The following is a 27,650-nucleotide window of genomic DNA, read 5'->3' on the forward strand; positions in this document are numbered from 1 at the left end:
AATTTTTATTTAAAATGTTCTCAAGGACATCAATTATTATTTTTTTTTGAAATTGTAGTTTGTAAGCTTGTATGCTAAGAATATTCATTTTCTTAAATCAAATTAAAAATTTATGAGGAAGAAATCATATTTAAGTTAGCAATTGTTTAGTTTAATTTAAAAATCTTTTGTGATTTTTTATTTGATGGTCAATTATTATTCTTTTAGCTGCAAAAATAGCTAAATGCCCGATCAAATTATTGACCCAATCCTAATACAAACCTAATTATATTTTAGGTTGGTTCTAGGTCATGCTTGACTCGGACCTAACCCAACTTGATGAAAAAATTAAGTCCCAAAATCTAAAAGCATTAGATTAAGGTCAAGCAACTGCAATCTACCTAACCTATCTACAATCATCTTCTTATAGCAGTATGTCTCTCCTTCCTTCCCCCATCCATAAAAATTAACAAATCCTCCCACTTGTATGATCTCTCTCGACTGTCTTTCTTGCTACAGATCTCTCTCTTCCCCTTCCTCCTTTAGGTTTGACTCTAGTCGAACCTATTTGAGCTTCAGGATGAGCTCAAGTTCAAGCTCGAAAAGGTTGGATATAAATCATATTAAAACTTTTTTAGACTTTTCTTGAGCAAAGGGGTGACCTAACTTGACGAGACAAATTTTTAGGGCTATGATTACTGGATAATAACGAATGTCTACCATAAACAAAAATGTGAGGGGTTCAAAAGTAAATGAGGCTAGATAGATGCAATATATTAGAATTCCATCTCAATTAAAACAAACTTGTATCTAATATGGCGGATAACAAACATGTCATAAAAATAAAATAAGTTAAAAAGAGCATAAGAATAGCAAGCTAAAGCATATAGGTAAGAGAATAAAAAGTGCATAAGAACATAAAAACTTAAAAAAGTTTTAATAGCACATCAAGATCAAAATAAATTAAACATATGACATCAATGATAGCACCATCCCACTTTATTATTATTTCTTACAATAAAGAGAGAGAAATATGACAAAGTAAAAGGATATAATACAAAAGAAAGGGAGAAAAAGGAACAAGAAAGCATACTTGTTAAAAAAAAAAAGTAATGAATAAAACAAATAACTCTACAGATTGCCTAGATTGCACCACACAAAATGCTCATATAAAAACAATAAAACTGATAAGAAAGTAGATGATATCATGATAAAAATTCAAGAAGAAAACTATGGGCAAATAATTTTACTATAGCAAATGCTAAATTCCTATTATAAATCTATTCATGGTAACTCCAACATAAGAAAGGATAATATTTGTTTGTTAAGGACAATATTTATCTGCTATGATAAGCCTAACCAAGGCCTAGTAAGAATGTACATAAATAGATAACTAGAAAAAATGACATCAACCCACATCTAAACGTATACTGAAGTTAGTAGCTAATAAATTTAGACAACAACAAAATTTATAGCGATCTATTACCAAAATGAAGAATAGCATATATAACAAAATAAATGATGTTATGTAATTTAACAAGTTTACTATTTTTGAGCAAAGCTAAGAGTCAACAAGTTGTAGATGACAATTACAATAGTAAGCAATCAAGTATCCACTAGCAAGTAGCCACTATCTACTCAAGTAGAAAGTAGTCGATGATATATATCAGCAATATGATTGTATAATTTTATAAAATGACTGTTCTACTATTTGTTTTTATATCAGCAAAGCACCTTGATACGCTCAAGAGTAATAATATGACGTTAATAAGTTATTCTTTAAGTATTATGAATATTAATTAGAATACATGTAATGTCTATTATATATGATTTATATGGTCTTACATTAGAACCTTGACTATAGTTATAACAATAGTTAAAAAGCATGTATGGTAACAATCTTTGATTTTTGTATACATTGAAGGATTATATTCAACATAGATCTTAGTAGGAGTATCGATATTATTGACAAATATATAAGTCCTAAGAACTTTATAGGAAAAGTGCATGTGTGAAATTTAGACAGAAAAAGAAAAAATATTTTTATATACACTCATATTTTGAGTACAAATATTCAATTTATTGTTCCATATATTGCTTTCCTAAGTAAATAAATTTACTTAAAAGAGCTGATAGTAATCTTTTAAATCCTTGAGGCCAAAATCTATGTGTTCAATGTATAAATATTTGTAAAAGAAACCTATAGGTCCATGACCAAGCTTTTACTTGATCTCAAAGTATAGTTCAAAGAAGTTCACTACAATGATCCCCTATTCAAGTGGCATCCACCAATGAATTCTATCCATAGTCCCCACAAAATTTGATCACTATTTTTTCCTCATGAATCCACACAAAATTTGAAGAGGAATAGCTAAATGGAAAGCAAAAACAGGGACAACAAAAGAGACATATATAATAAAAAATTTCTATCTCAAGGACCATAGTTACATGTTAGAACTCAAATTTAATATATGATAATAATTTTGAATTAAAAAAAAAAAAAAGAGTAAGAGAGTTCAAATTAGCCTAAGATATATGAGTCAATTAATGGCGTATTAGTTCTTAATATTGCTCTCCTTTGGAGAGGATCCCTAAGGGGCCACCCTTATCTACTTAAGATTTTGAAGTCTTCATTTCTCTTTGATCTCTTGATTGTGTGCTCCTTGGGCTTGTAAAAATGGTAGTTGAATATCTTCTAAACCTTCTATTGAAAACAATTTATTTTTATCTATTTTTCTAGAGGTTATACTAAGAAATCTTTTTTGAATGGTTCAAATCACACGAGGGACCCTAAGGATGGAAGGGCTCTTTCTAAAAAGGCTTAGGTTGGCCATTAGTTCTCTTTTGTTGTAAAATTTTAGGCCTTTGGTTTGTTAGTTGCTAACACGTTCTCTTCCTTTGATTTAACTCTATAGTTTTCATAGCGAGATCAAATACAATTAATACTATGCTGAATATCATTCGAGATGCCACCTTTAACCAAGAGTGAAATGCTAAATATGGTCCATTCAATAGCACACATGCACTGCTCGTTTAAAAGGAAGAGGGCATAACCAACTTAGAATCAAGATCTTTTTTATACTCTCTTAGGGTCTAGATTTAATTTTCTATTTCATAGATATAAACTCCTAAAGATTGTGATAGTAGCTGAAGGGGTGGAGATATAGAGGAGAGAAAGAAAAGGAGCATCTAGAGGCGTTTACATATATGTAGCTTCCCTCCACTTCTTTCTAAATTTTTCTGTCTCCTGTATTATTAGTTCTTGTTTTGGTAGTTTATTCAGAGATAAGAAAGAGAAATCAAGGTCATTAATATTTACTCTTACTTTTCAAGATACAAAGTTTGATCTTATGGCTAAATTTTAATTTAGGCACATGTCTTAGCTAGATAAGTGGGTCATTTTATAGTCCTAAAGTGGGTGAAAATAAGGATATAAAGTACTGGATGTGAAGATTATATATAGCATCATAGTATGACAATTTAACTCTCTAATAAAATGGGCAATTAAGGACTACGAGAAAACTATTTTGGGCTGAAAATTCAAAGTAAGATTTCTAGTAGGGAAGAGGGATATTTGACGTAAATTTGCAAGTATTTTGATCATATCCAAAAGAAGTCAAATATGGTCAAATAGTAAAGTATGGTTAAAATAAATGATAATTTGGGTCCAACTAATCTGCTAATACCAAAAAAAAAAAGAAGAGTCAATTGAGGTATTATAAGTATTATTATTCTAATTATAGCTATGATCTATGCTTAGATATGATGTATACGCTAAGGCAAGATTTGGTATACAGTTGCTTATGGAGTTTGTGGTGCAGAATGGATTATTTGTTGGTGGTTTAATCTTATAACTAAAAATAAATAATCAACACTCGGGATGGATATTTTCTAAAAAAGATCCCACATAAGATATCACAAATTATAATTTCTTTAGGAGCTCATGTTGATATGTACTCAAGATATCCCGGTCTTGTTCTTGCATTATTCTCTCTTACAAAATACTTTAAAATTTATAAGAATTTTTATATTATTAAAATAAGCCACCTCATGTAAAAATCTTAGAGGCTCGCCTCGCATGGTTGGACACCAATATTCTTTATATTTTTTATATATTAGAAGTTAATATAAAGTTGACATCCAAGAAGTATTCACTAATTTGAGGTAGAAAGTTGGAATTTTCATTACTGCCATTTCTACTTTCACACATTTTGCTTCAATGTATATATAAAATCACCTTATTTTTGAATTTGTTTAATTATGTTCCAAGTTATTGTAAATATTCATGGCAAGAGGTATTTGCTTGTCACACAATGAAGACAACAACAATAGATGTATTTTTCTATTTTTTAAACTTATAAATGCCTCATTTCTTTTCTATAGAAGAAATTACTTGCACTTATATCAACAATGTCACCTTTTCCATTTTTAAAAATACTATATTCATTCATTTATTATCCAAAAATAATTATTTATAATAGAGATTAAACCATTTAGTTTTAAATTACACTAGTTACACATGAAGCCCAAATGTTGTTTAATCAAAGATGGAAAGAACTATACTAGGTTGAAGGCTTAAGTGCTAGTTTATATGTACTATAGAACATACCTCTCGGATCTGCCATGCAACAAAAGATGCTTCATCCCTCTCTCAATCTTCTCTCCCATCTCTATTTCTTTCCACCGACTCCCTTTAATATCCTACTCGCCAACCTAATCTTTGCCAAAAGATCTCAATATCATTTTTTTATTGTCTTAATGCTCTAGTTTGTTGTGTTATATAATTTGTAAAATATTTTATTTGGTAATATATTTGGTTTAGAGTGGTTATTGGTGAAAAATTATCTTTCTTAATTTTCTTGTATACATTTACTTTTGAGTAGATTGTGTTTTATTTTTGTTATAAATTTATATGGTACCTAGAGGATTGACGAAAGATAGAGGGATTTCTGGTTTTTTAAGTAGACTATGATTTATAAATATAGTTATAGATTTTTGTTTGGTATTTTATGTTGTTCTAAGGCATTTTCTTTATGAAAATATCTTAGTGGACTTTTTTAGATAATCTCTTTGTGAGCCTAGTATACTTCTTTCTCTAGATATTTGATTATTTCATTATTTTTTCACATTTTATTTATCAAGGGCTTCACCTAACAAAATAAAATATTATTATTGTATTCAAATCACAAAGTTTTTGTTAAATGGTATTATTTGATTTAGAAAGCACACAATAAATCCATATGAGGCAATATCATTGTCATTCATTCAAGTTTAGAATCCATAATTTATTTTGTTGTATTTTTTTTGTTTTTAAGAATTAGCAGGATAGTTTGTGTAACATATGTTCTATAGCTAGTTATTTTTGTAGGTAAAGTGAAGGAGACAAAGTCTAAACCAAAAGCAAGTAACTGGAAAAGAAATTAAAAAAGTGTACAACAAGGCTAGAGGAAGACATGGTTGAACAGTGGTTCGGTCCTCTAGAGAAAGAAGCCAAATAAAAACGATAACATGGACCTAAAACACTCCAACTGAGATTAACATCCATAAATAGCACCTCACTTCCTTTGATGGAATAGAGTTAGTTATTTTTGATAGACTAGCTAGAGTAAGAAAAGTAGTTACTTATAACTAATAGGCGAGCAATTGATTGGTCTCTTACTAAATATGTTTCATATTTTTGTAATCAGTGTATCATAGCTTTAGAATAATATTCATTTTTCTTGTATCTATTGATATCCTTAGTGTATATAATTCTTGTTATGTTGATCATATTTATGGGATATTATTTAACTTGCTTTTTTTAATTATTAAAAAAATAATGAAGTGCAACTAGATATTTTCAAATAAATGGTTAGTTTTTATGTTATCTTTTTGTCTTATTAAAGCTACCATGGCATTTGAGAATGTTCTTGCTTAAGACAAAGTTTTGTACTTTTCTTTCATAGGATAACCTTCGAATTTTGGCAAATGCCAACCATGTCCTTTGTACAGAGAAAATATTGTGGTTTAGACCGCTTTCTCTGGCTATTGAAGGTTCAGATATTTGAGTCATCATTCTTTAGCTTCATGGAACAAAAGGATCTACAAAGTGATATTGAAATACTAAGGCTTGCCCACAGGCTCGATTGAACTTTGGGTGTTCTACTCTCCTTATCTCTATCTTTTTCTCCTGCTCTCTCTTTACCTTTCTCCCATACTTGATCTCTCATCTTTGATCTCATTGCAAATACCTACTCTTGATCTCCATTTCAATATGTTTAATCTAGTAAAATATGGTTTCTTGATCTTATGTAGAGGATGTTTAGATTGTCTAATGGAGAAGATGTAGGAGACAGTGACAACAGCCTAAGAGCAGGACATAGTGGAGTCGATACTGCATACATGAACAAGATCTGGCAGCCAAAGCTATCTTGCCTCTGTTTCATTCAATGATCTGGTTTTTTCTTGCCCTTCTATTATTCTTGCATTTTCTTTACAAGAAAGGAAAGAAACAAAAGAGAAGAAGAGATATAAAGAATATTGCGGGTTTGAGCTAGAGGAATTTGAGGTAGATCAAGAATTTGTTCAAAAAGGATGTAATCAAATTTGGTATCTTAGGGCACCTTAAATTGGTGTTCGGATCCAAGGGTTTAGGAAATTAGTTTTTTAGAATCTGAGCTTTTGAATTTTTTGGTTTTGCGCAATAGTATGGAGATCAATATTAGATATAATGCAAGAGATGCAATTTTCAAATTTTGCTTGAGAACACTAGGAATCAAACAAAAATTAATTTTCTAAGAGTGGATTTACTGTTTTTTTCTTATTTTCTTTTCGATCATCGTCCAACAAATAGCTGTATTATAATTTTTGTTTTTCTAAAATTATTTGTTTCCTTGAGTGTTTTGTTAGATATTGCATCATTATTGTCTCATGATAAGATATATATTTTTCAAATTTTTTTTTAATTTTTTCTACAATAATCAATCATGTTTTATACATAATTTCAATAAATTTATTAAAAATTAATGCCATAGTTCCTTTCACAAATATTTATAAATTGAACACACAAATTTTGGCATCAAGAATTCAAAAGATTATCATGGATATATCTATAAAATTTGTTCTCTCTAGACAAGTAATATATGGAACAATAAAATTAATATTCTATCGTTAAAATAAGATCAACTATAAAAAATATTTATCTTTTTTTCTTTCTAAATTGTATGCCAACTTTTACAGAATACGTAAAACCTATATATGGTACTAATAACAATACTATTTTCAGATCTGAGTTGGGTATGATCCTTCAAGAAAAACAAAATCAAAGGATTTTACCTTACATACTCTTTGATTGTTTTTACAACTATTGTTAAAGTTCCAAAGCACATATGATTTCATCCATGTAAACTATGTATAAAATGGTGATAACATGTATTCTACTATTATCCTCATTGTTTGTAAAATAATTTATTAATATCATATTGTTATTCAAGAACATATCAAGTTGGTGATATGAAAAAAATAGTGTTTTAAGAATAGGTGTCTTATAAAATTATTCCATCATTTTTCTAGTATAATCTGCTGCATTTCATTTTGATAGCTGATGTCTATTAGTTTTGTCATCACCATTGAATTGTTCGCTGCCTGCTATTGCTTTTTTTTTTTTTTTTTTGCACTGATGGTAGATTCATATCGTAATTGTTATTTACAATTTATTGATTCCTAGTTTGGTTCAAGCTTAGTAAATTTATAAAATTATATGTGATCTTTTTTACAATTATTAAATATTATTTTCCACTTTGATGGCTCATAACTATTCATTCTCTCATGATCAATAGACAGAAAGTGGTCGGTTGGTACTACGATTGTCATCTCGAGCCTCGTATTTGCCAGCTTCAATAAATTGTGGACTAATTTCATTTCTTCAAGTTATCCATATATGTATTCTCTTACTAGGCATTTGCTTTGTTTATTATAGCAACCATGGAGCTCTTAACTATCAGATTTTGTTATTTTATTTTAGAAATATGTTTTTCTTTTTTGTTGGGGATATCAAAAATAGGTTTCATAATTGTTAGAATTTAATATTTGCTATAACGAAATTGATGTTCTTTAGTTTTTCTCTTGAATTTTGATCGGGGCTATTGTATGCTTTCTTGTTAGGTTTTAATATATTTTGTGAGTTTGCTGTCTTGGTCTAATCTAGGAGATCCCTAGAATTTCCTGTTCGTCTTATTGCTTTTACTTCTCATGAATGACTTTGGTTTTCTCATTCCTTTTTTCTCCCTTTCCATGTTAATAGCTCTTTTGCTTTATCATATTTCTCCTTTTGTTATAGGTAGGATGGTGCATGGTCCATGTTATAGAGTTAACTTTTTTAACTCTCGATGTGATTTTGAAGTTTTTATTACCTTTTATATGTTTCCCATTTTCTTTCTTTTTTTTTCTCTCTCTTTCTTGTTCAGTCTCGATCAAACTATGCTTTGGTTTATTGTTCTTATGTTCTTTTTCTTTTTAACTCCTCTATTTTTGTGAGTTTTCGGAGTTGTGCAAAAAGGGTACATCAAATCTAGTTTTCTACTCTTATGTGAGATAGAATCCTAGTATGCTATATTTGCCTGGATTTAGTATTATTCCACATCAAAATTTCTACCAAATATCAATCATTGTCATGCAGAAATAAAAGCTAAATTTATTTCTTTATTCCATGAGTTTATGCTGCCCACGCTAGGTAGTAAAGGAAGTTCCTGATATTATGGTTCTTGAGGTTCTAATTAGTCTTATTTATAATTATTTCATTCTTTTCTTTAGTTTTAATTTAGTGCGGTGATATATTCTTATTCAATTTATACGTACATCTTTACAAAAATTAATGCAAAAGCTTTATTTCGCTGTTAAGCTTAAGGGAGTTTATCAATGCAAGTCAAGCTATGATGGTTACATGCCTTTAAGAACTTTTCCTCTGCTGGTTTATGAAGCACAAGGTATATGTGAACTAGTAGGCTTGTCATAGATTTGGATTTTTATATCCTTACCAAAACATGAGATGAAAAGATTCCTAGCTTCTAGCAAAATTCCTTTTTTTCCTTCTTTTTGTAGGTTTACAAGAAAGCCTTCTTAAATCTATCCATCAAGTTTGAGCGCCATGGCATTTGACTACATATTGAAAACTGGTGAGTTGAACAACCTTGCATCCTCATTCTACCTCTATTACTAATTTCTCAATTATTGAATGATGTTAGTTATGCAAATTAATAAGTACCAAAATCCATAAAATGTGTATCCATTAATGCAATTTCATTTTCAGTTGGGCAACTTTTTACTTTAAAAAAAATTATATTTTCTTATTACTCTGTGTGTGTGTGTGTGTGAGAGAGAGAGAGAGAGAGAGAGATGTGACATGACACTTTAACCATGAAAATTTCAGCCTCTTGGTACGTTGTTAGTAGCATGTTAAATGGCTGCTCCGCGCAAGGAAACATTCAACAACAAACATAACAAATTGCAATCAGACAGCCTGCTCGAATTCTGTCTTTCCTTCATGAATCATGACATCCACAACTTTAACATACCCAAAAATAGTTCCTTTTTTTTTTGTTTTTAACAATAGTCTCTATCATTCATCATCGATGCTGATACAGGCTTGATTTATTTTTTGTACACCAACCATTTCACCATAATGAAAAGGAAAAGAAAATTCAGCAAATAGGCATGGTATTTTTTTTAAATTTTTTTAAAAAAATTATATCTTACATACTGTTTTAATGGCTCAAACAGAGAGAATGTAATACACATTTTGGTACAGAGCATGTTCCTGCAAAAATGCTCACCCTATCCAAGCAGGGAGAGCGTTACATAGCATGTCTCAATTTTCGAAGAAAGCTACTGATCCCTGTGATCTGTCTTAAATGTACATGGCTTTGCTTCCAAATATCTGCTGCTATTCAGTGCTGGAGCATGAGAGAGGGCGACAATGCATGATAAAGGAGTCTATCTGCGGCTGGAATTGTAGTTTTGGTTTGCACATGACTGAGCTCCATTGCTTGCAGAGGCCCCTTCTCCTTTGGCTCTCCTATAGAAGAGCACATAAGCTGCAGCTGACTTCACATCATCCTCGTTAATCGGTGATATGTGGCTATCATCAAAATTGTACCACCTATTTTCATCCAGAAGCTGCAGAGTAGAACCAGTGAGATTACATTCATCATAATATATTGTGGGGTTACATAGGAAACTAAGGCTACACCGCTACGAACCCTCTTAACAGATGATTTATTTAAATTATCTCAATGCTTATGATCAGTTTGTTCTTGCGGTAGATAACAATCTTGCGTGCGCCTTACAGAAGACAAATGAAGAAACTGAACTTATAACTAGTCATTTTATTATGATGCATCCACAGCCTGAGGAAACCATCAATTAGAAACCTGAAAGTAGGATGTGCTATTCTGGCGACAGCTCTGATATAGAATTATAATTTTAGAGATAATGAGGTAATAACCAATGATTCCTGAAAGAAAAGTATTCAAAGTTCAAACATAATGCTAATTGGTGCTTTGGCCCTTCATATTAAAAATCCACTTAACATGCTATGTTGACAAAGTGCCACATCCACATGTAATGTAGACATGATAATTACCATGCAAGGAGAAACTAACCTTGATATGTGCAGTGTAATGTCCACTTGCCATGCTACCATAGTGGTTGCTCAAAGCATACAGCTCATAAATCTGGCGCTGAGAGCTGTTCTTGTTAGCAACATAATTTGTCAAATCCAAGTCATGAATGGGGAAATTGACAAAGGTTTCCAATTTATGTTTTGTCGAACGGCTGAAAGAGAATCTTTTCAGATGAATAACCAGCACCTCAGGTAGCCTCCATAGGTCCAACTTTTTGCTAGCCTGCCTTTGCTCTTTGCATCTTGGACAATACCTTTTGAAAAACTACATAGTTAGACTTTTGAAAGCAATGGCCCAGAAAGAATCACTCACTATATAGTATTTAATACTGAAAGAAGTCCCACACACCGCAGGCAAATAGGGGTGCTTGTTTGATCATGCAACATCCATCTCTAGAGTATGGGCAACTAGTATGCTTAAAAATTAGCATTGTAAATAAACATCAAGTGACTCTTTTTTGATGCTTGACACTTCAAAGCTAGCAAATATAAGATGATTGTACCCATGATAGAATAGAATTCAAGATGCACGATATGTTTTCAGAAAGCATGCCAGTAAGGAGGCAGATGCACATTGTCATGAATTATACATTCAAAAATCCATGTAAATTGTGTTGGAACAGCAAATTCTCAGATACATTGAATAACTGCAATCACTATATGGGTTTAAATGAAATCTCTTTCAGTTGCTTTGACTATTCTGGAAAAGTAATCTTCCCTATATTTTTGGTTACAGATCTTTGTTACACTACCAGGTAATCTATAGTAGGAAAACGGCACTAACCACATGTCTTCAGGCACCAGTGGTTCTTCCCTCAAGAAAGCATCCAGGCATGCGTATAGCGAGAGAGGTTCACCACGAGTCCTCTTAGGTGCAGGAGCATACTTCAACACTTCCGGAAGATTCTCCAGATAGTGTGTATCATACTTCTTCAAGTCCCTCTTTGACCAATTGATAAACACAAGGACTGTTGCCGATGATGAGGACACCCTGATTGCTTTCTCTTCTCCTGTTGATAAATCAATGCATTCATTATTTTCATTGACCAAGTGAAGATGCAGTTTGGAAGTTGCAGCTGTCTTAAAATTTTGTTCCTGATCTTTATGATCACTCTCAGCAGAATCCATGTATATTTCACTGTCACTTTTATGTTCCTGGACCTGGGATGGCGCAGCCATGATTGAATTTGATAGGCTGGAAGGCTGTAACTCTTCAAATTTTAACAGTGGTGTAAGCATTGTATGGACAATCTGTTGGATATCAGCACTTGTCACAACTTTGTCAAGTGATATTGGCACAATAAGAGGTGTGGCAAAGGGTTTCCAGATTATGGAGCTTCTACTATTGCCAGGATCCCTGACATGAAATTAAGAACCACATAAATGTTAGAGGAATGATATTAGCTAACCTTATTATAGTAAAAGATACAACATAAGAAAAAAATCAAATGCTTCTCCAACATAAAATGCAGCACTTACAAATAAAGTACAGATCTAAAGGAGAAAGCCACAGCTTCACCCGATTTTAGAAAATCATAGTGATTGCTAATGACAAGCACAAAAGGAATAACAATATGCCCACCAAAACACAAGGCCCAATGTTTTGGTGCTAACCAACATATCGATTTTAATGGTTCTAAACTTCTAATTATCATATTAATTACCTAATATGTTTAGTTTATTTTCTTCGATTTCTATTTGACTTAACTTTTACTTTTATTTCATTTATGTTGTTTTTAAATTTTTGTTCAATATCTTTAGTATAGATTTTTTTTTCCTATTAGATCACCGAACTCTATTTTTTTTCTTTTGAACTACTTTTGTTATTTGGATGTTTACCTTTTTTCTGAACCATTTTATGTTTTTATTTTACCATATAGGTTTGTATCTTTATGATTTTTAATTTTTTAAGTTCCTTTTATTTTTATTACAATTTTCTTTTTTGGTTAAACTTACTTATATTTCTATATGTTTAACATCATTTACTATGATATTAAATAGATCTTGCTCTTACTCTTCTTTTATATATTTTAATTTCATTTTCTCATTTTGTGTTATAAATTTTTGTTTGTATTCTAAATTTATTTTCTCTAATCCTATTTCTCTATTTGTTTTTGTATATTTTAGTTTATCTTTTTCTTTGGTGTTCATAAATTCATTCCAACTAAAATATATATATTATAATACATTATTTTTATCTGCATTTGATTATCATTATTTTTGTCAACCATGCATCGCAAGTGCATGGTTTTCTAGTCATAGTAAAAAGATAAAACAAAGCAAAATCAGAAGCTTCTCAGGAAGAGTGCAGCACTAACAAAGAAAGTAGATGTCCGTAGGAGAAAGCCTACAGGTTCACCTGATTTTAGCAAAGCTCAGCAGTTGCAATGCAACACAGAAAGAATAAACAATATACCCACAAAACACAAGATCCAAGGTTTGGGTGCTAATTTATATGTTCGGTTTTACAAAGCATTTCACAGATTTAAAAAGACCAAGTACTCAATGTTTAAACTCAGGTATTTATCATAGTGATAGGCATATGAAGTGAAACAGCTAAGATTTTTATAGGTGATTACACTTCTTCACGACGATGTACAAACTGAAGGTAAGTTGAATTCTTCGCCAACTTTGGGACCTTATAAGCTGCAAGGCGATCATCATCTTTGATGGCAGACAGGTGGAGTGATGGATCCTCCAGAAACTGATGAATCAAGTGACCACGTATCTGCAAAAATAATTCAACTCATAGTCAGGTAAGTGCCAGTGTTACATATCAGAAACTTAAAGATTCATTAGCCTGTACCCACTGCAGGCAAATCACCAACAAACCTGTGCAAGTAGAAGCTTCTCCCCATTTTTCAATGAACATGCATTGTTTAAAGCTTGGATCAGGTCCTTGCACCGCCCCTGCTTCGGTACACTTACAGTGCATGGTGTGGGTAGTGCAGTCCCATCACTAGTGAAAACTGTGACAGTCATTGTCCGAGCAGAGGCAGATTGTAAAGGCAATGAAAGGTACATGAATGGATCAAAAGTCACTGAAACTTTTTCGCAGACAGGACAGACGAGAGTTGATTTGTATTGACCCTGTCAAATTTGGATTGTTCAGACATAAGTAACGGTCAAACAATTCTGTCATCAGCAGTGGCCATCTAATATCTAGTAGCAGCAGCAAAGATGTGAAAAATCAATTGAAAACATAAGATCAAAGATTAGTGTATAGCAGAAAGTTTCTGCTAACTTACAGGTTGAGGAAGCACATCTTAGTGAGGAAAAATCACATACTCACATTACTAAATTGTGGGTCACAACATCTACTTTTTCCAACTTTTCAGTTAGATTATAATATGATCTTTGAAGATATAGTTGTAATAAGGCAGTTAGGATATGTCTGGCAGCAAGAAATAGTATAGCCAAACCTACACCCACCTAGCTACAGGAGGAAAACTAGTTAGGATATGTGAGGAGTGACTGATATATATGTGATCCAAGTGATGCCCTTTAAGGCTTGTCAAAGCAATGGGAGTAGCATGAAGGAACCTGTGGTCCATATTATTTGTGTGAATAGGATTAAAGTCACCGAATTGGGGCTCAGATTTGAGAATTTAACTTTTCGTTGCCTTTGAAATAAGAAACCCTATCATATTCTGAGTTAGCCCAAGGATCAGAGTTAGGTGATTCAATGGCTTGATTTGTGTTGAGACAGAAAGATTATGGTTCAAGGCAAGGTCAGCTGAACCGGACTAAACCGCCCGGTTTGGCCCGTACTGAGCCGACCCAGTGGGGGGCCAGGTCGGTTCGGCTATTAAAATCGGGATCGGCCCGATCCAATCGGAACTAGACAAAAGCGGCCGGTTTCGTTCGAACTCAGTACGAACCGTCCGATTTGCATCGAGTCAAGCCGGTTCGGAACAACCCCCTTTCCCTTTATTTGTTTCATCATAAAAGAATGCTACATTTTTTTACTTCTCTAAACATCTCCCCCTTTTTCCCATGGCGAAATCACACCGATTTAGCACGATTGAAGAAACATCTAAGCCTAAATAAGGTGTGCTTCCTCTCCCCTATCTCATTCCCTCTATTTTTGGACTCTAAAAAATAGCTCAAAATTTGTAACATAAGGAGATCATACCAAAATTTTTGATTTTGGCTTGATTTTATGATATGTTATAAATCTATGGATGATCTATACGACGACATAAAAATTTTTAACTTTCGGATTATATATAATTTTTAAAAATTTAAAATATATTTTTGGATTAAAAAATATAAAAATAAAATTCAAAATATAAAATCAAATCAGAAGCGTATTTAGAGGCATGCAAGCTACTTTCCAGCAAAATTTGGTGTCTATTTATTCAATTTTTGATACGATCATGCACATGGTGGCCTAGGCCTAAATTTAAAAAAAATTGAGAAATAAGTAGCCTTTGATGCATGCTCACAGGGCTAAAAAATATATATGTAGCATCCATTGTTAAGTTCTATATAGATATGAGCTGAAATTAATTTTTTTAAATTTTTATATTTATTTTTTAAAATTTAAAAAATAATTTAAAATATATAACTAATACCAAAAATTATGAAAAATTAGTAGTACGTAATACACATTTCAAAGTAATTTTTGAAGTAAAAAATATATTTTGCTAATTTATGTATTTAAACATATTTTTTAATTTAAAAATTATTAAAAATATATAAAAAATAAAAAATAAAAAATTAGTATTATATATTTGATAAATCAGATATATTTTCTGAGGTAAAAAAATTGTCTTCATCGTAACAAAATTTTTCTAAAAAATTGATAAACTAACATACTCATAAACTTGTAAGAATGGAACCATCAAAGAAGAAGAAGCTAAAGCGTAACATTGGTTCGGATCATGGGCAAATGCTTTTGAATCGGCATCATTGAAAGTGCAACTGGTGCAATACAGAGCTCAAGAGAGGAGGGATAACCAAGTTAAACCAGTACTTAGCCGGTAGTTACTTCGATGCATCTATATATAGGAAATGCCTACAGGAGGTTCGGCAGCTAATGAAGAAGCACTTCACTGATTTCAAAGCAAAGGAGAGGATTGCCAAGAAAAATGTGAAGGTGGACCGCCCAGTGGCAGAGCTACATTTCTATCACTTTAGGAAGTCCAAGGAGATGTCTGCTTTAAATGACGAGGCATGGATCCAGGCTGCTATTCAGGCGAGCCTGAATGATCAGTGGCAGCAAAATAAGGTAGCCAGGCATAGAGCTCGATTTGGGCCCTCATACTACGAGCTGCATGCAACAGGGAAGATCAGAGTTTAGGAGGGCCTCAGTTAAGGAAGCTGTCAATAGAGGCGGTGGTTGTATTGCATCTATGCTGGAGGCCTATGAGAGAAAAAAAGTCATCCAAGGAGATTCCACCAAGAGCCACCATCCATGATTTAGATCCACATGCCTTCCCCAACAAGAATTCGAAGCAGTAGAGGGTTGACACAATATTGAAGAAGAATAAGAAGGATATGTAGCGAACTATTGGATCCTAATTACACTTCAGCCACATCCCAGCGAATATGGCAGACAATAAGTACTATCAATCTTTCATTTCTCCATACAGGTTGCCTATCCCAGTATAGATCCTCCAGGACCGAAGGACATCTACGGTAAGTTTCTTGACAATAATAAGGAGCTAGAGAAGTGGATTGCCTCATACAAGAGCAAATAGCCCATATATAGACTAATGGTGATGTGTGATGGTTGGACCGGTCCTACCAGGCAGAGCATTATCAACTCTTAATATATTATGATACGAAGACGAAACTTCCATAAGTCGGTTGATGCTTTCGATTAGGTGCACGATGCCAAGTACAACCTCAAATTGATGGAGATGATTGATCATGTAGAAGAGGAGAATGTCGTGCAGATCTTTATTGATAATGGGCCACAATATAAGCCACCGGGGAGATCTTGATGGAGCCGCAGCGACATTATTTGGACCTCGTGTGCTGCACATTATATTGATCTCATGTTGATAAACATTGCGAAGATTAAAAGGGTGCAACAGACAGTGGAGATAGCCCAAACCATCATCAGATATTTATTTATAACCATACATAGGTCCTTTCACTGATGAGGAGGTATGCAGAAGGAGAGATATTAAGACCAGGAGTCGCACGGTTTGCTACCAACTATATTGTGCTTGATAGCCTTCTTAACACGAGAGCAGTCCTACATTAGATGTTTATCAGTCCAAGTGGCAGGAAAGTAGATACGCGAGGGCTGGCACTGAAGGGAGCAGCGTCGAGGACTTGGTGACCAGACAGACATTTTGGCAGCAAACCACTGCAATAGTGAAGGATATCAGACCATTGTATGAAGTGCTTTGGGACGTGGACAACAAGAGATACTCCTAGATGGCTTCTTGTATCACATGATGAAGAGGACAAAAACTCAGATCATCGAGGCAGATCTGACGCATGCCCACGAGTACATCGACATCATTGAGCGGCGGTGGAACTACCAGATGAATAGAAACTTGCATCTAGCAGATAAGCAAGAACATTAAAAATTAGACTGCTCCTGCACTTCTACAATTTTACTACGACAATAACGAACTCTATGGGCGGCATACTACCTGAATCCTCAATTCCAGTACAGCGTACCTAGAATCAATACAGATGACGAACTTCTGGTTGTTCTGCATAATGTGATTTACACGATGGAGCCAGATCCAGAAGTCATGGTCAAATGCCTAGAAGAAGTAAGTTAACTTAAGTGACATGTGTAAGTTAACTGGTATTTTCTATTATTAACATAGTATAACAGGTTATTTTCCATAGATCAAAATATTTAGAGAAGGGAGCGATAGCTTTGGAGTCTCGGCAGCTCGTGAGTAAAAAAGTATGAATTCAGGTATGTTACACATCAGGAGGACATTTACCTGGCATTAGATAGTTACTAATATGGTATATCTTATATATAATTTTTTTAATATTTTTGCAACTGAATAGTGGATTCATTTTGCGTTGTCCGTGAAAAATCTTAAGCGGCTAGCTATCCGGATCCTCTTCTAGACGGTCTCCTCGAGTGGCTGTGAACACAACTGGTCTACCTTTGCCCTCATCCAAATAAGTAGAGAAACCGTTTGACAAAAAAGCACCTCAACGACCTTTTATATGTCCACTACAATCTGAGGTTGAGGTTGAAGTACATTTAGGAAGAAGTAGAGCTCAAGTACACAGATTCAATCCATAGTATTTTCGTTGATGATGAGAATGATCCTATAGTCGGATGGCTTATGGGCCAGCAGCAGGAGCCGGAACTTGATGAGCGAGGATCGCCTCTACGACCGGCTAGTTTTGTAGCCAGCAATAGGCTGAGAGCAATATTCCACGCATTCTTTCAGCTGATCATCCACAACCATAGGAGAGCCGATCACCACATGACTCCTTATTCAAGACATCCTTTCAAAGATATGATCGAGAGATGCTTAGACGAGGCCATTACGCTATCCAGTCGACTCGATCAGAAGAGCGACATACATTCAGCATAGCCAAATAGAGAGTGGCACGAAGGATAGGCAGGCAGAGTGGCACGAAGGGTACGCAGGTAACGAGTGGCATGAAGGGTAAGCAGGCAACGAATGGCACAAAGGGTGAGCAGACAGAGAGTGGCATGAAAGATAAGCGGCAGTTGCTCAACACACCGAAAAAAAAAACAAAAGGCACCTACAACCTCCATAGAGAGTGTGGAGGAGCAGCTCACTCAAATTCAGAGACCAGGAGCAGCAATTCTGGTGGTCCTGGATCTGCTGCCCGGGAGAAAGTAGAAGACATGAGATCACCGTTTATGAGATAGACACAGGGTGGTCTTCAATTAACCGGTGAGTCTCAATTTACGTATGCTACACATGATAGAGATCATAGCGCACAATTTGGTGGAGCCCGTGAGGATACAAGTGCATATAGGAGACGGGCACCTTAAGGTCATTCAGGAGGACATGATGCAGCTGTAAATGACCTCGCACAAAATGTAGGATTCATAGTCGTATCAAGTTTCGAGTCGTATCAAATTAGACTTAAAATTTTTGAAAAGTTAAAAAAGATTGATTACCAATTAATTAAATTTGAAAACTCAAAAAAAAAAAGATTGATTACCACCCGCCGACCAGTACGGGTCTCGGTACTGGTTCGGCGGACCTTGGTTCAAGGTTTTAAACTTTTACTCATTATATACTAACTAATATAGATAAGGAAGGGTTAGATCTGCAATAATTTGAAATATAAGTTGGAACTGCTAGTTGCCAGAACCTTATAGGAGACCTACTTTTCAGTTAGAATATAATTAGTAGGTGGTTTAAAAGTAGAAAACAGCCATATTACATCACAAGGATATGGTAAGGACTTCAGGATCTATGGCTATATTGAGATTTCAAAGGGTGTAACAGGGGATTTTCAAAAAAGAGTCTCTGGCCAGCAAAGATAACTGATTGCCAGGTCATCACTTCCTCCAAGTAGTATGTTTTCATGATATGATCATCAGAAATGAAGAAACAACACTTATTGGAAGGAACAAGAAGAAAACTTCTGGAAATTTTATTCCAATATTAAGTAAATTCTTTGTTTCTTTAATTTAATTAAAACTTTCTTGACCAGCTTTATTATCAAACTGGCAGTAGTTCTATCATATACTTAGTAACAAACAAACTAAACAACACGTGACTCACTTAAACAGAACTCCTAATAATGGGTCACAAATCAACTAACAGAAATTGACTAAAATCTTGGGGTGAATTGGTTAGGTTGGATGGGGCTCAGTTCAAGGGTCAGACTGATTAAATAAACATGTTTAGGCATGACTTAGAGCAAATATGCTAGCAGGTTGGACTTGTCCAACTGCAAGTTGGAGCTATCCAAACTCACCAATGTGTCAACTTTAGTGACGATTTGACTCAGCGGACCTGACACTGCAGAGTGTCAAGAATGAATGGGCTTAAGCTTTCCAGTTTCCGTATTTGATTTATTAGGGAGGGAATGAGGGAGGAAGAGTTGGAAGAGAAACTTCAGCTATGTATCAGTCTATTTAGCAGAGTTTTGAAGATTACTTATGTGTACTTCAGACCACTTTCTAACCTGAAATGGATTCCTTTTGGGCTTTCTCAGGAATAACTCAGAAAGACAGGCAACATGGTCACCGAGTGAAGGAAGACATGAAGTAGAGGATGAAATAGAGAAGCATTGAGACTTCAATGTCAGGTGAAAATAAAGCACCATCGCAAGATGTAAATCTCTACCGAAGTTTAAAAGCCGATGCAAAAAATAAAAATGATTAAATATCCAAGTGTCTGACACGTCCGATTCAAATGTCCAACCCAAACTGTAGGTGTTGGACACAAGTATCCAGGTGACACAGCATATTATCTCTCTGACATTCACCAAAAAAATCTGTGAATTTTTTTTCCCTGAAACTTTATGAAGTAAATCTTATATTCATCATCTAAGGAATGAAAAAGATTATTCCGATAATTTACAAAGTAGTTCGTATATAATAGATTCTACACATTATTTATATCTCACAATAACTCCATGAAAAGATTCATTAGCAATTCTTTAAACCTGGTTTTTTATCAGCTTGCTCTAACACAAATATAATATATTAGGATTATCACAATCAGTGAATCCTTTTGAAATATATTTCTTGACTTGTGTATAAAGCAACCAGACTGAGTGTCTCATTGAAGATGGCAGGTCTCCATATTTTCCCAAAAGAATTATTGCCTTAAAAAATCATATTTGACATTCCTAATATTCTACATCTTGCCTCTTTTACAAGCTAAATACACTCAATCAAAATGAGCTGGGCAAGCATTTTCCATTATATATGCAAGTTGGTGCTGTTATAAGGGTTCTCAGGTTTTCCGTTATTAGCGCAAGAACTTACTGACATCATCACAAACACAAGAAAACATTTATTCCGGAAATTTATGTAATATTTAGACTAACTCCTGTATCAAACATTAATTACAGAGCCATGAGAACAATACAGTGGCTTTATTTCAGTATGGCTCTTGTGCTTACTTTATGTTTGTCAAACATGTAGCTTCCCTACAGCAAACTTGCCAGCTTCTCCCTTAAGCCGTTTCTTTTCATGTTATGGATCTTCAAGGGTTCTTACCCTATTACTAGAATTTAGAGTATGATAATCAAAATGTTCAGGAGATATTCCTACCCACCCGCGGTTTTTTTAAAAGGAAAAATCATAGTGACGCCCTCTCAACTTTGGACGTGTCCCAGGGTCACCCCTCAACTTCAAAAAGTTTTAAATCAACCCTTCAAGTTTCCAAATCATTCCAAAGTGGCCCTTCTATTCATCTCCATTTAGTGGCGGCATGTGATCATCACATAATAGCACAAAGCAGTTGTAGGATAAAAAACCATTGATATGTATTGAATGGGGTGAAGTCTCAAAGGATCTTTCGTGCAAAACAAATCTCAAAACACTCCAAACCACTTTATTCATCCTCCTGCACAGATCTCACAGAATTCTTAGTATATGACCAATAGTTAATTATCACCCATAGGTATCAAAGCGCTCCGAATTCTTTTATTCATCCACCTGCACAAATCTCAAAACACCCATAGTTAAGGAACACCTAACATGTGGATCTCAAAGCATACTAAACCCTTTTATTCATCCACTTGCATAGATCTCAAAGCATCCTTAGTATATGGCCCATAGTTAAAGATCATCCACAGCACAACTTTCAGAGCATCCCGAACTCCATTCGTCAACTAGCACAGATCTCAAAGCACCCTTAGTATAGAGCCCATAGTTAAAGATCACCCATGACACAGATCTCAAAGCACTCCAAACTCTTCCATTCATCTGCCTACATGGATCCCAAAGCACCCAAGGATCACCCACTGCACAAATTTCAAAGCACTTCAAACTCCATTCATCTGCATGATCAAAAGACATTCATTTGCAACGACAGGCTAATGGCGTTGGCAAGTTAGGGAGCTGGAGAACCATTTTGGAACAATTTGAAAACATGATGAGACAGTTTGAAATTTTTTAAAGTTTAGAGGCTGTCTTTTGAACATGTCCAAAGTTAAGGGGGTGTCACTATAATTTTCTCTTTTTTAGATCCTTCGGAATGAATTCATAAGGGGGTGATGTCAGGTTGAGAACCAGTCATTAAAAACAAGTAAAATAAAATTAAAAACTTCACGTAGCAATAATTTGATCCATAAAGCATGACTTATATATACAACAAGTTCAGCAACACTTAAGCCATAAAAGCTACTAATAACAACACAAGAATCACATTATTTGTTCAGCTATTTGAAGAAGATGCAATCACGGACATTTTGAAGGCCTAACAACGAATATTAAAAATAAAAAATGAAAAACTTGCAACAAAATATAGAAACATTGTACCTATACAAAAATATTTCGCAATGTAACAAACCTATCACAATATCTTGATGACAAAAGATGTGCAGTATAAAATCTGTATATATATATATATGCTTGTTTGTAATAGCTAAGGCCCCATTTGGCATTGCTTCTGGTGGGCCAAAAAGTGCTTCTTAAATGGCCAAAAGCTCTTTTGAAAAATTTTGATATGTTTGGTAAAAATTTAGAAACAGTTTTATGACTCCTCCAAAAGCTAAAAAAGTCTACAAGGAAAAAGCTCCAAATTGGACCTTTTGGGTAAAAGATCTACTTGAGACACGTTGGGGAAGATGTTTCTTTTCTCAGCAAAAGCTCATCGAAAGACCCAAGTTCAAGCAATTGGGTCTTTTTGTGTTTAACTTTATGATGATGTTGAGGATATGCTCCCTCCTAATTGTATCGAGATTGATGAATGAAAGGAGCATGGAACAAAGACAAGCATTATATAACTATGAGATATATATTTTGCATGATCATATTGTGACTCTTTATGAGTCATTGACTTTTTTATTTAGGATATTATGCTTGTAATATGGATGCCGAAAAATATTGATGAATATTTATGTTGCTATTATGATTGTAAATATATGAACAATTTTATTGCCATTTGTATCTGGGCGAACAATGTCAAATATTTATGTTGCTATTAGAATCAAGAACTACCCAGTTTGCTATGCTTTGTTACTTAGCAATCACCAAAAGAAATAATTATATTATTTATTAGGTTTAGATTAAAGAATAAAAAATAATTTATACATTAACAATACTTTATAATAATGGTTTTTGATAGTACAATATATAACAATATAATATAATAAAATATAATAATATTAAATTAAATTATATTGTTATCATTTTACTATATTATAATAATATAATACTATTATATTATGATGTTTAATATAATACTATCATAACATTAGAATGAAATAATAATATCATACTATGAAATAATTATATTATTATATTTTATAATACAAGTTATTAATTATTATATTATTTATATTAAATATTAAAGTAAATAATTTCTACAAATAGTTAACGATGGAAAGCACTATGCAATGTCCTTTACTGACATTTTTTGAAATTAAAAATACTTTTTTAGCTTGGTTAACCAACATATATTAAAGTTCCACAGTACTGTAGAAATGTAGTCACTAAACAACAGATAACTTTTTATTGAAAGCTATTGGAGAAAACTCTACTATTGAAAACTCTATAAAGAAAAGCTCTAGTACCTATAGCAATGCCAAATGAGGCCTAAAATATGCAAAATGTCTCATTGTGAATTTCAAGAGTAGTGCCAAGAAGTACAAATCAAAGACCGTAAATGAGAAAATTTTAGTATACATGAATACACACACATACACACACACACATATATATGTATAAATGGATTTTATAACCAATGGAGCACCATATGTTTTATTGCTTGTAAATGAGTAACATTAATATAATTGTTTTTCGATGGGTCATGAAACTAACCTGGCATACATCAACAATGATTGAATCATTTCGAGCAATGTGGTTTGCCCAGTACTCATCTGCAACTTCTTCATCTGGTCGTCCATCTGCGTCTTTAGACTTTATATAAGGTCTATGTTTAACACGGTTCAGGTCTTCATGAAGTCCATCTAACAGAAATGCCAAAAGCTCCTGCAGGGATGTGTGCAAAATTCACATCAAGTAATTGAAAGTTGCATAGATTAATTCATTTTGGAAAAAAGGAACTAACCTGAGAATCATGCTGATTATACCCACTGAACTGAGGTGCAAAACGTGCAAGCTTTGTTTTAAATGGTCGAGGAGAAACTGGTGTACGCCCAGGAGCCCACAGCTTCCTTAGTAACTCTCCAAAAGCCAAAGCAAGCTCACCCTACAAGGTTATCATCATGAATTGGTATATCTAACAGATGCATGAAATTGCATCATGTATCAAAGTGCACAGCTTAAACTTCTAGAATGCATGTGAACATAAACATAAACATACTTATGACTTGTTAACCATCAAGCTATCAAACAAAACAATGAAGATCAACAAACTGAACCTATCCATGATGAGACACATCTGTATGCACATGGTGGTTTTCATGTCAGATTTGGAGAAACGGATGCACAGCAGGCACTCATGTTGTATACATGCCTCAACGACATGGACAGGATGCAATGGGACAAAAGACGCTTAAAAAAGATCAGTTTGGTGCAATTTTATCACGATGATTTAAATTGCCACAAACAGCACAGGTGATGGTTCAGGTGATGATTTAAATTGGTATAAACACATTTAAAGACATTTGCTGGTCTTCAGGTAACTTCTTGTCATATTGCAGATATATAGGATATAAAACTACAACATATGTTCTACCAAACCATTAAAATAGAGGTGTGTATCATGGCAGTTGTGTAAATTGGGGAGTAGGCTTGATTCAAATCAGCAAGATAGATGCTTCAGAAGGTCCAGTGCGAGAAGCTTTAAATTGGCAGATCAGATGTTTCAGACTTTTTTTTAATTCAGTTAAATTGGTCACATTGGATAGACCTGCTTAATGTAGAGGGTGCTTAACGATACATTTAGCACTAGTTGATTGTCCATCACAAGCATTTGGTGACTCTAAGACAATGTGTTAAATACTCCTCAAAAGTTGGAGAAAATAGTTGAAAAGGTTCAAGCAACATGGCCATAAATATCTGCATGTGTATAAAAGTAACTTCAAGCATATTTTAAGATTGACCCTTTATTGTTATAATGCAAACCAAGATTTGCCATCTAGATATTAGACCCCGTTCCAGTACCATGCTGGTACAATGTTAGTATACCCAATATTGAAATCGGTTTGGCACACCAAGACTCGTGCATCCCCATATTGCATTTCAGTTCAGTAATGATACGGTACAATATGCCTAGTATACGGTGGTACGCACTGGTACAGCGAACCTTGATGCAAACTCCTTTGAGTCTCCATCCATGAGGCCCACTAGTCTCATTTCTCCAATCAAATATCTGCAAATCCTATCATACCCACTTCTTTTAGTAATAAAATCCCTTATAGTCACTCTTTAGCAAGCAACAAAAAAGCCATGCAAGATACAATAAGGAGTATTTATCAATTTTAATGTAAATAATTTTGATTAATGGGATCCCAGCCATCCATCGAACATTCCTTGAATAAAGCACATGCAACCAACAAGTCAGATCTAGCTGACACCTAAAGAAACTTCATATGAATATGTCACTTGCATGAAGTTAAGAGCAAAAATGACGATATGAATAAACATAAGATACACAAAACAATTAATATAATCCAAGAAAATCGACAATAATATTGGACTACAACAAGGAACTTTTGGATTTCTTCCTATGAAATCAGAATTCCTCAATTATAAGTATCTGGAAGGAGCCCTGCAAGTTTTAGCTAAAGTGTAGCCGCCGAAACTTGTCCAACGTTGGTACTTGAAAGGTCCCACTTAACGTAAACAAAAAGAAAATAGCATGAACTTTCGTCCAAGTAATACACATATGAAATCTAACCAAAAAAGGAAATTACATGATAAAATAAAATTATTCCAATGGTGGGGAGGAAAAATATGTGAGCTTTCTTACTGCAACTTTCCAAAAATGAAGACATGCACAGAAAATTTTATATGTTACACTTAATAAAAATAATATTATTGCAATGCACAAAAGCATTGATTAATAGCATCTAAATTTTGCTAAATTAATGTGCTCTACAGTGTTTATTATCTGAAAAAAATATATACATGTATGAACAGGAAGTGTAGTGCAAGCTTGTCGCAAAAGACAACCCATCTGAGGGTCGAACTAGAAGCCCCATTAGATAAACACAAATTGAGATATAACCAAAATTGATATCATTGTAGACTGCCCCTAAGTAAAACATCAGCATTTAAAATGTTACAGCAGAACAATTATAATGTTGCTAACTTGCTATAATGTTAAAAAGTCAAGGAAAATTATACAATGTGAGATGTGTCAACCATCAGACTCTTACTAAACATCTAGAAGAATAAACCCAATTTAGCACTTGCTGTTTCTAAGTATTAGCGCCAACAAAGCAGTAATACAAATTCTCCTAAATACAGAAAAATGCCTATGAAAGAAAGGTTCCACAGGTTCATAAGTCTTTGTAACATAAATTACAGCTAAACCAATTTTGTAAAGCAACATTAACACAAGCTTGTTTGGAAAAAAAAGGGGGCATAGCAGGAAAATCAAAAGAAGATATCAATGACAGAATTGTAATTCTATAATTATACTGACAGGTAACTTCATTGTGGGAATTTGAAATTCTACAATTGAGAGAAAATGGTGTATGCTATATGTCAACAGTTACTTACAACCATGCCCAACGGGTTCTTCCAATTTATTTCTTGGTGGTAATCTTCGCGAAAATATCTTGCAAACTCTGGTGTATGGACAAGGCATTGTATTGCACTGTTCATGAAACAGGTATTTCCAAGGTTCAGCAGCCCAGTCAGGCCCAAAGGAGCACCCCTCGTAGTAATGCTGTTGCTTCCATGCAAATTATCCAAGTCACTGCTTGGGGAAGCCAGGTACTGGCTTTGCGAGAACTCCGAACTACAACTTCTGGAAACATAGTTGTTTATTGACAAACCATCAGCAACTGATAAACTCGATCTAGAATGCTCTACAACCATAGAATTTGAGTCCTTCTCAGTGTACCCATTTTCTTGTACAGAACTCTGGCCTCCACCATCTGCAGTACCATTTCCAACTCTGAGAACCTCAACCAGAATCTGCACAGAAAATATGAAAGTTTAGTGATCAACATCCAATAGATGAGAATATCTTCCCTCTATATTTAATCTTGAGCACCCAAAGATAAGTCTAACATTCCTGCAAAATTCAATCGCCTGCAATGGTAGAAAGATAAATAGGTCAAAATTTCATGATTAGTCAACAATAATGAAAACTCTACCTTATATAAGCTATTGTCCCCCCCCCCCTCCCAACCCACCCCAACAGATATCCCCTTCCAAAAAAAAAAATTAAAAGCACTATAAAACAACATAAAAATCTTGCACCACTCTAGCTTACGGCACCATACTTAGCAGACCAGCCTCCTCCAATTACATCAAAACATAGAGGTGATGAACTTAAAATGCAAATGATAACATCTATCGAAACCTACTAACTTTTCCTTTTGACATATGAGCAACAATCTTTCCATGTAATATCAATTTCCAGATTCATCGCTTCCCAAAAATTTAAGGTAAAATGCACGAGTAAAATGAATTAGGATCCTTCGTTTACAATGTGACATGATTAAGCTACCTATTTTTCAAGCTTTTTCTTCAACTCCAAAGCATGTATTTATCAATCTTCACCTGAGATCTCAACTCATGTTCACAAGCATATCATTCTTCAAACACGCCTCTAAAATGTATATCAATTAAAAAAAGTCATATTTTGATATCTTTGATAACTGTATATTCCACAATAAATAATCACATTAACACCTTAGATAATCAAAATCTAGTGTGTTCAACTTTACAACATAGGTATTGGCATGATCTACTATGCTAGTACTGGGCACC

At 33.9% G+C, this 27,650-nt stretch overlaps 1 protein-coding gene across 2 annotated transcripts in view; it reads right to left on the minus strand.

Annotated features, from left to right (window-relative positions):
• Window positions 1-9,605: 9,605 nt before the first annotated feature.
• The window catches only part of UBP5 (ubiquitin-specific protease 5), a 33,798-nt gene continuing 15,753 nt past the window's right edge, over window positions 9,606-27,650 (minus strand). Inside the window, exons 6-14 of one of the 2 annotated variants that reach the window (XM_039133817.3) lie at window positions 26,776-26,849; window positions 26,430-26,679; window positions 23,809-23,949; window positions 23,559-23,729; window positions 13,469-13,726; window positions 13,216-13,364; window positions 11,421-11,993; window positions 10,617-10,890; window positions 9,606-10,131 (exon numbers count right to left, since the gene is read on the minus strand). In XM_039133817.3, the coding sequence (XP_038989745.3) occupies window positions 9,949-10,131; window positions 10,617-10,890; window positions 11,421-11,993; window positions 13,216-13,364; window positions 13,469-13,726; window positions 23,559-23,729; window positions 23,809-23,949; window positions 26,430-26,679; window positions 26,776-26,849 (2,073 nt within the window). In that variant the 3' untranslated portion in view covers window positions 9,606-9,948. Of the gene's footprint in view, window positions 10,132-10,616; window positions 10,891-11,420; window positions 11,994-13,215; window positions 13,365-13,468; window positions 13,727-23,558; window positions 23,730-23,808; window positions 23,950-26,429; window positions 26,850-27,650 lie in introns of both variants that reach the window. The other variant, XM_008796719.6, reaches the window with a different exon arrangement.

The sequence above is a fragment of the Phoenix dactylifera genome, chromosome 4 (assembly GCF_051530095.1).
Source record: "Phoenix dactylifera cultivar Ajwa chromosome 4, Ajwa_hap1_PhDact_Kaust_v1.1, whole genome shotgun sequence".
Classification (NCBI taxonomy): Eukaryota; Viridiplantae; Streptophyta; class Magnoliopsida; order Arecales; family Arecaceae; genus Phoenix; species Phoenix dactylifera.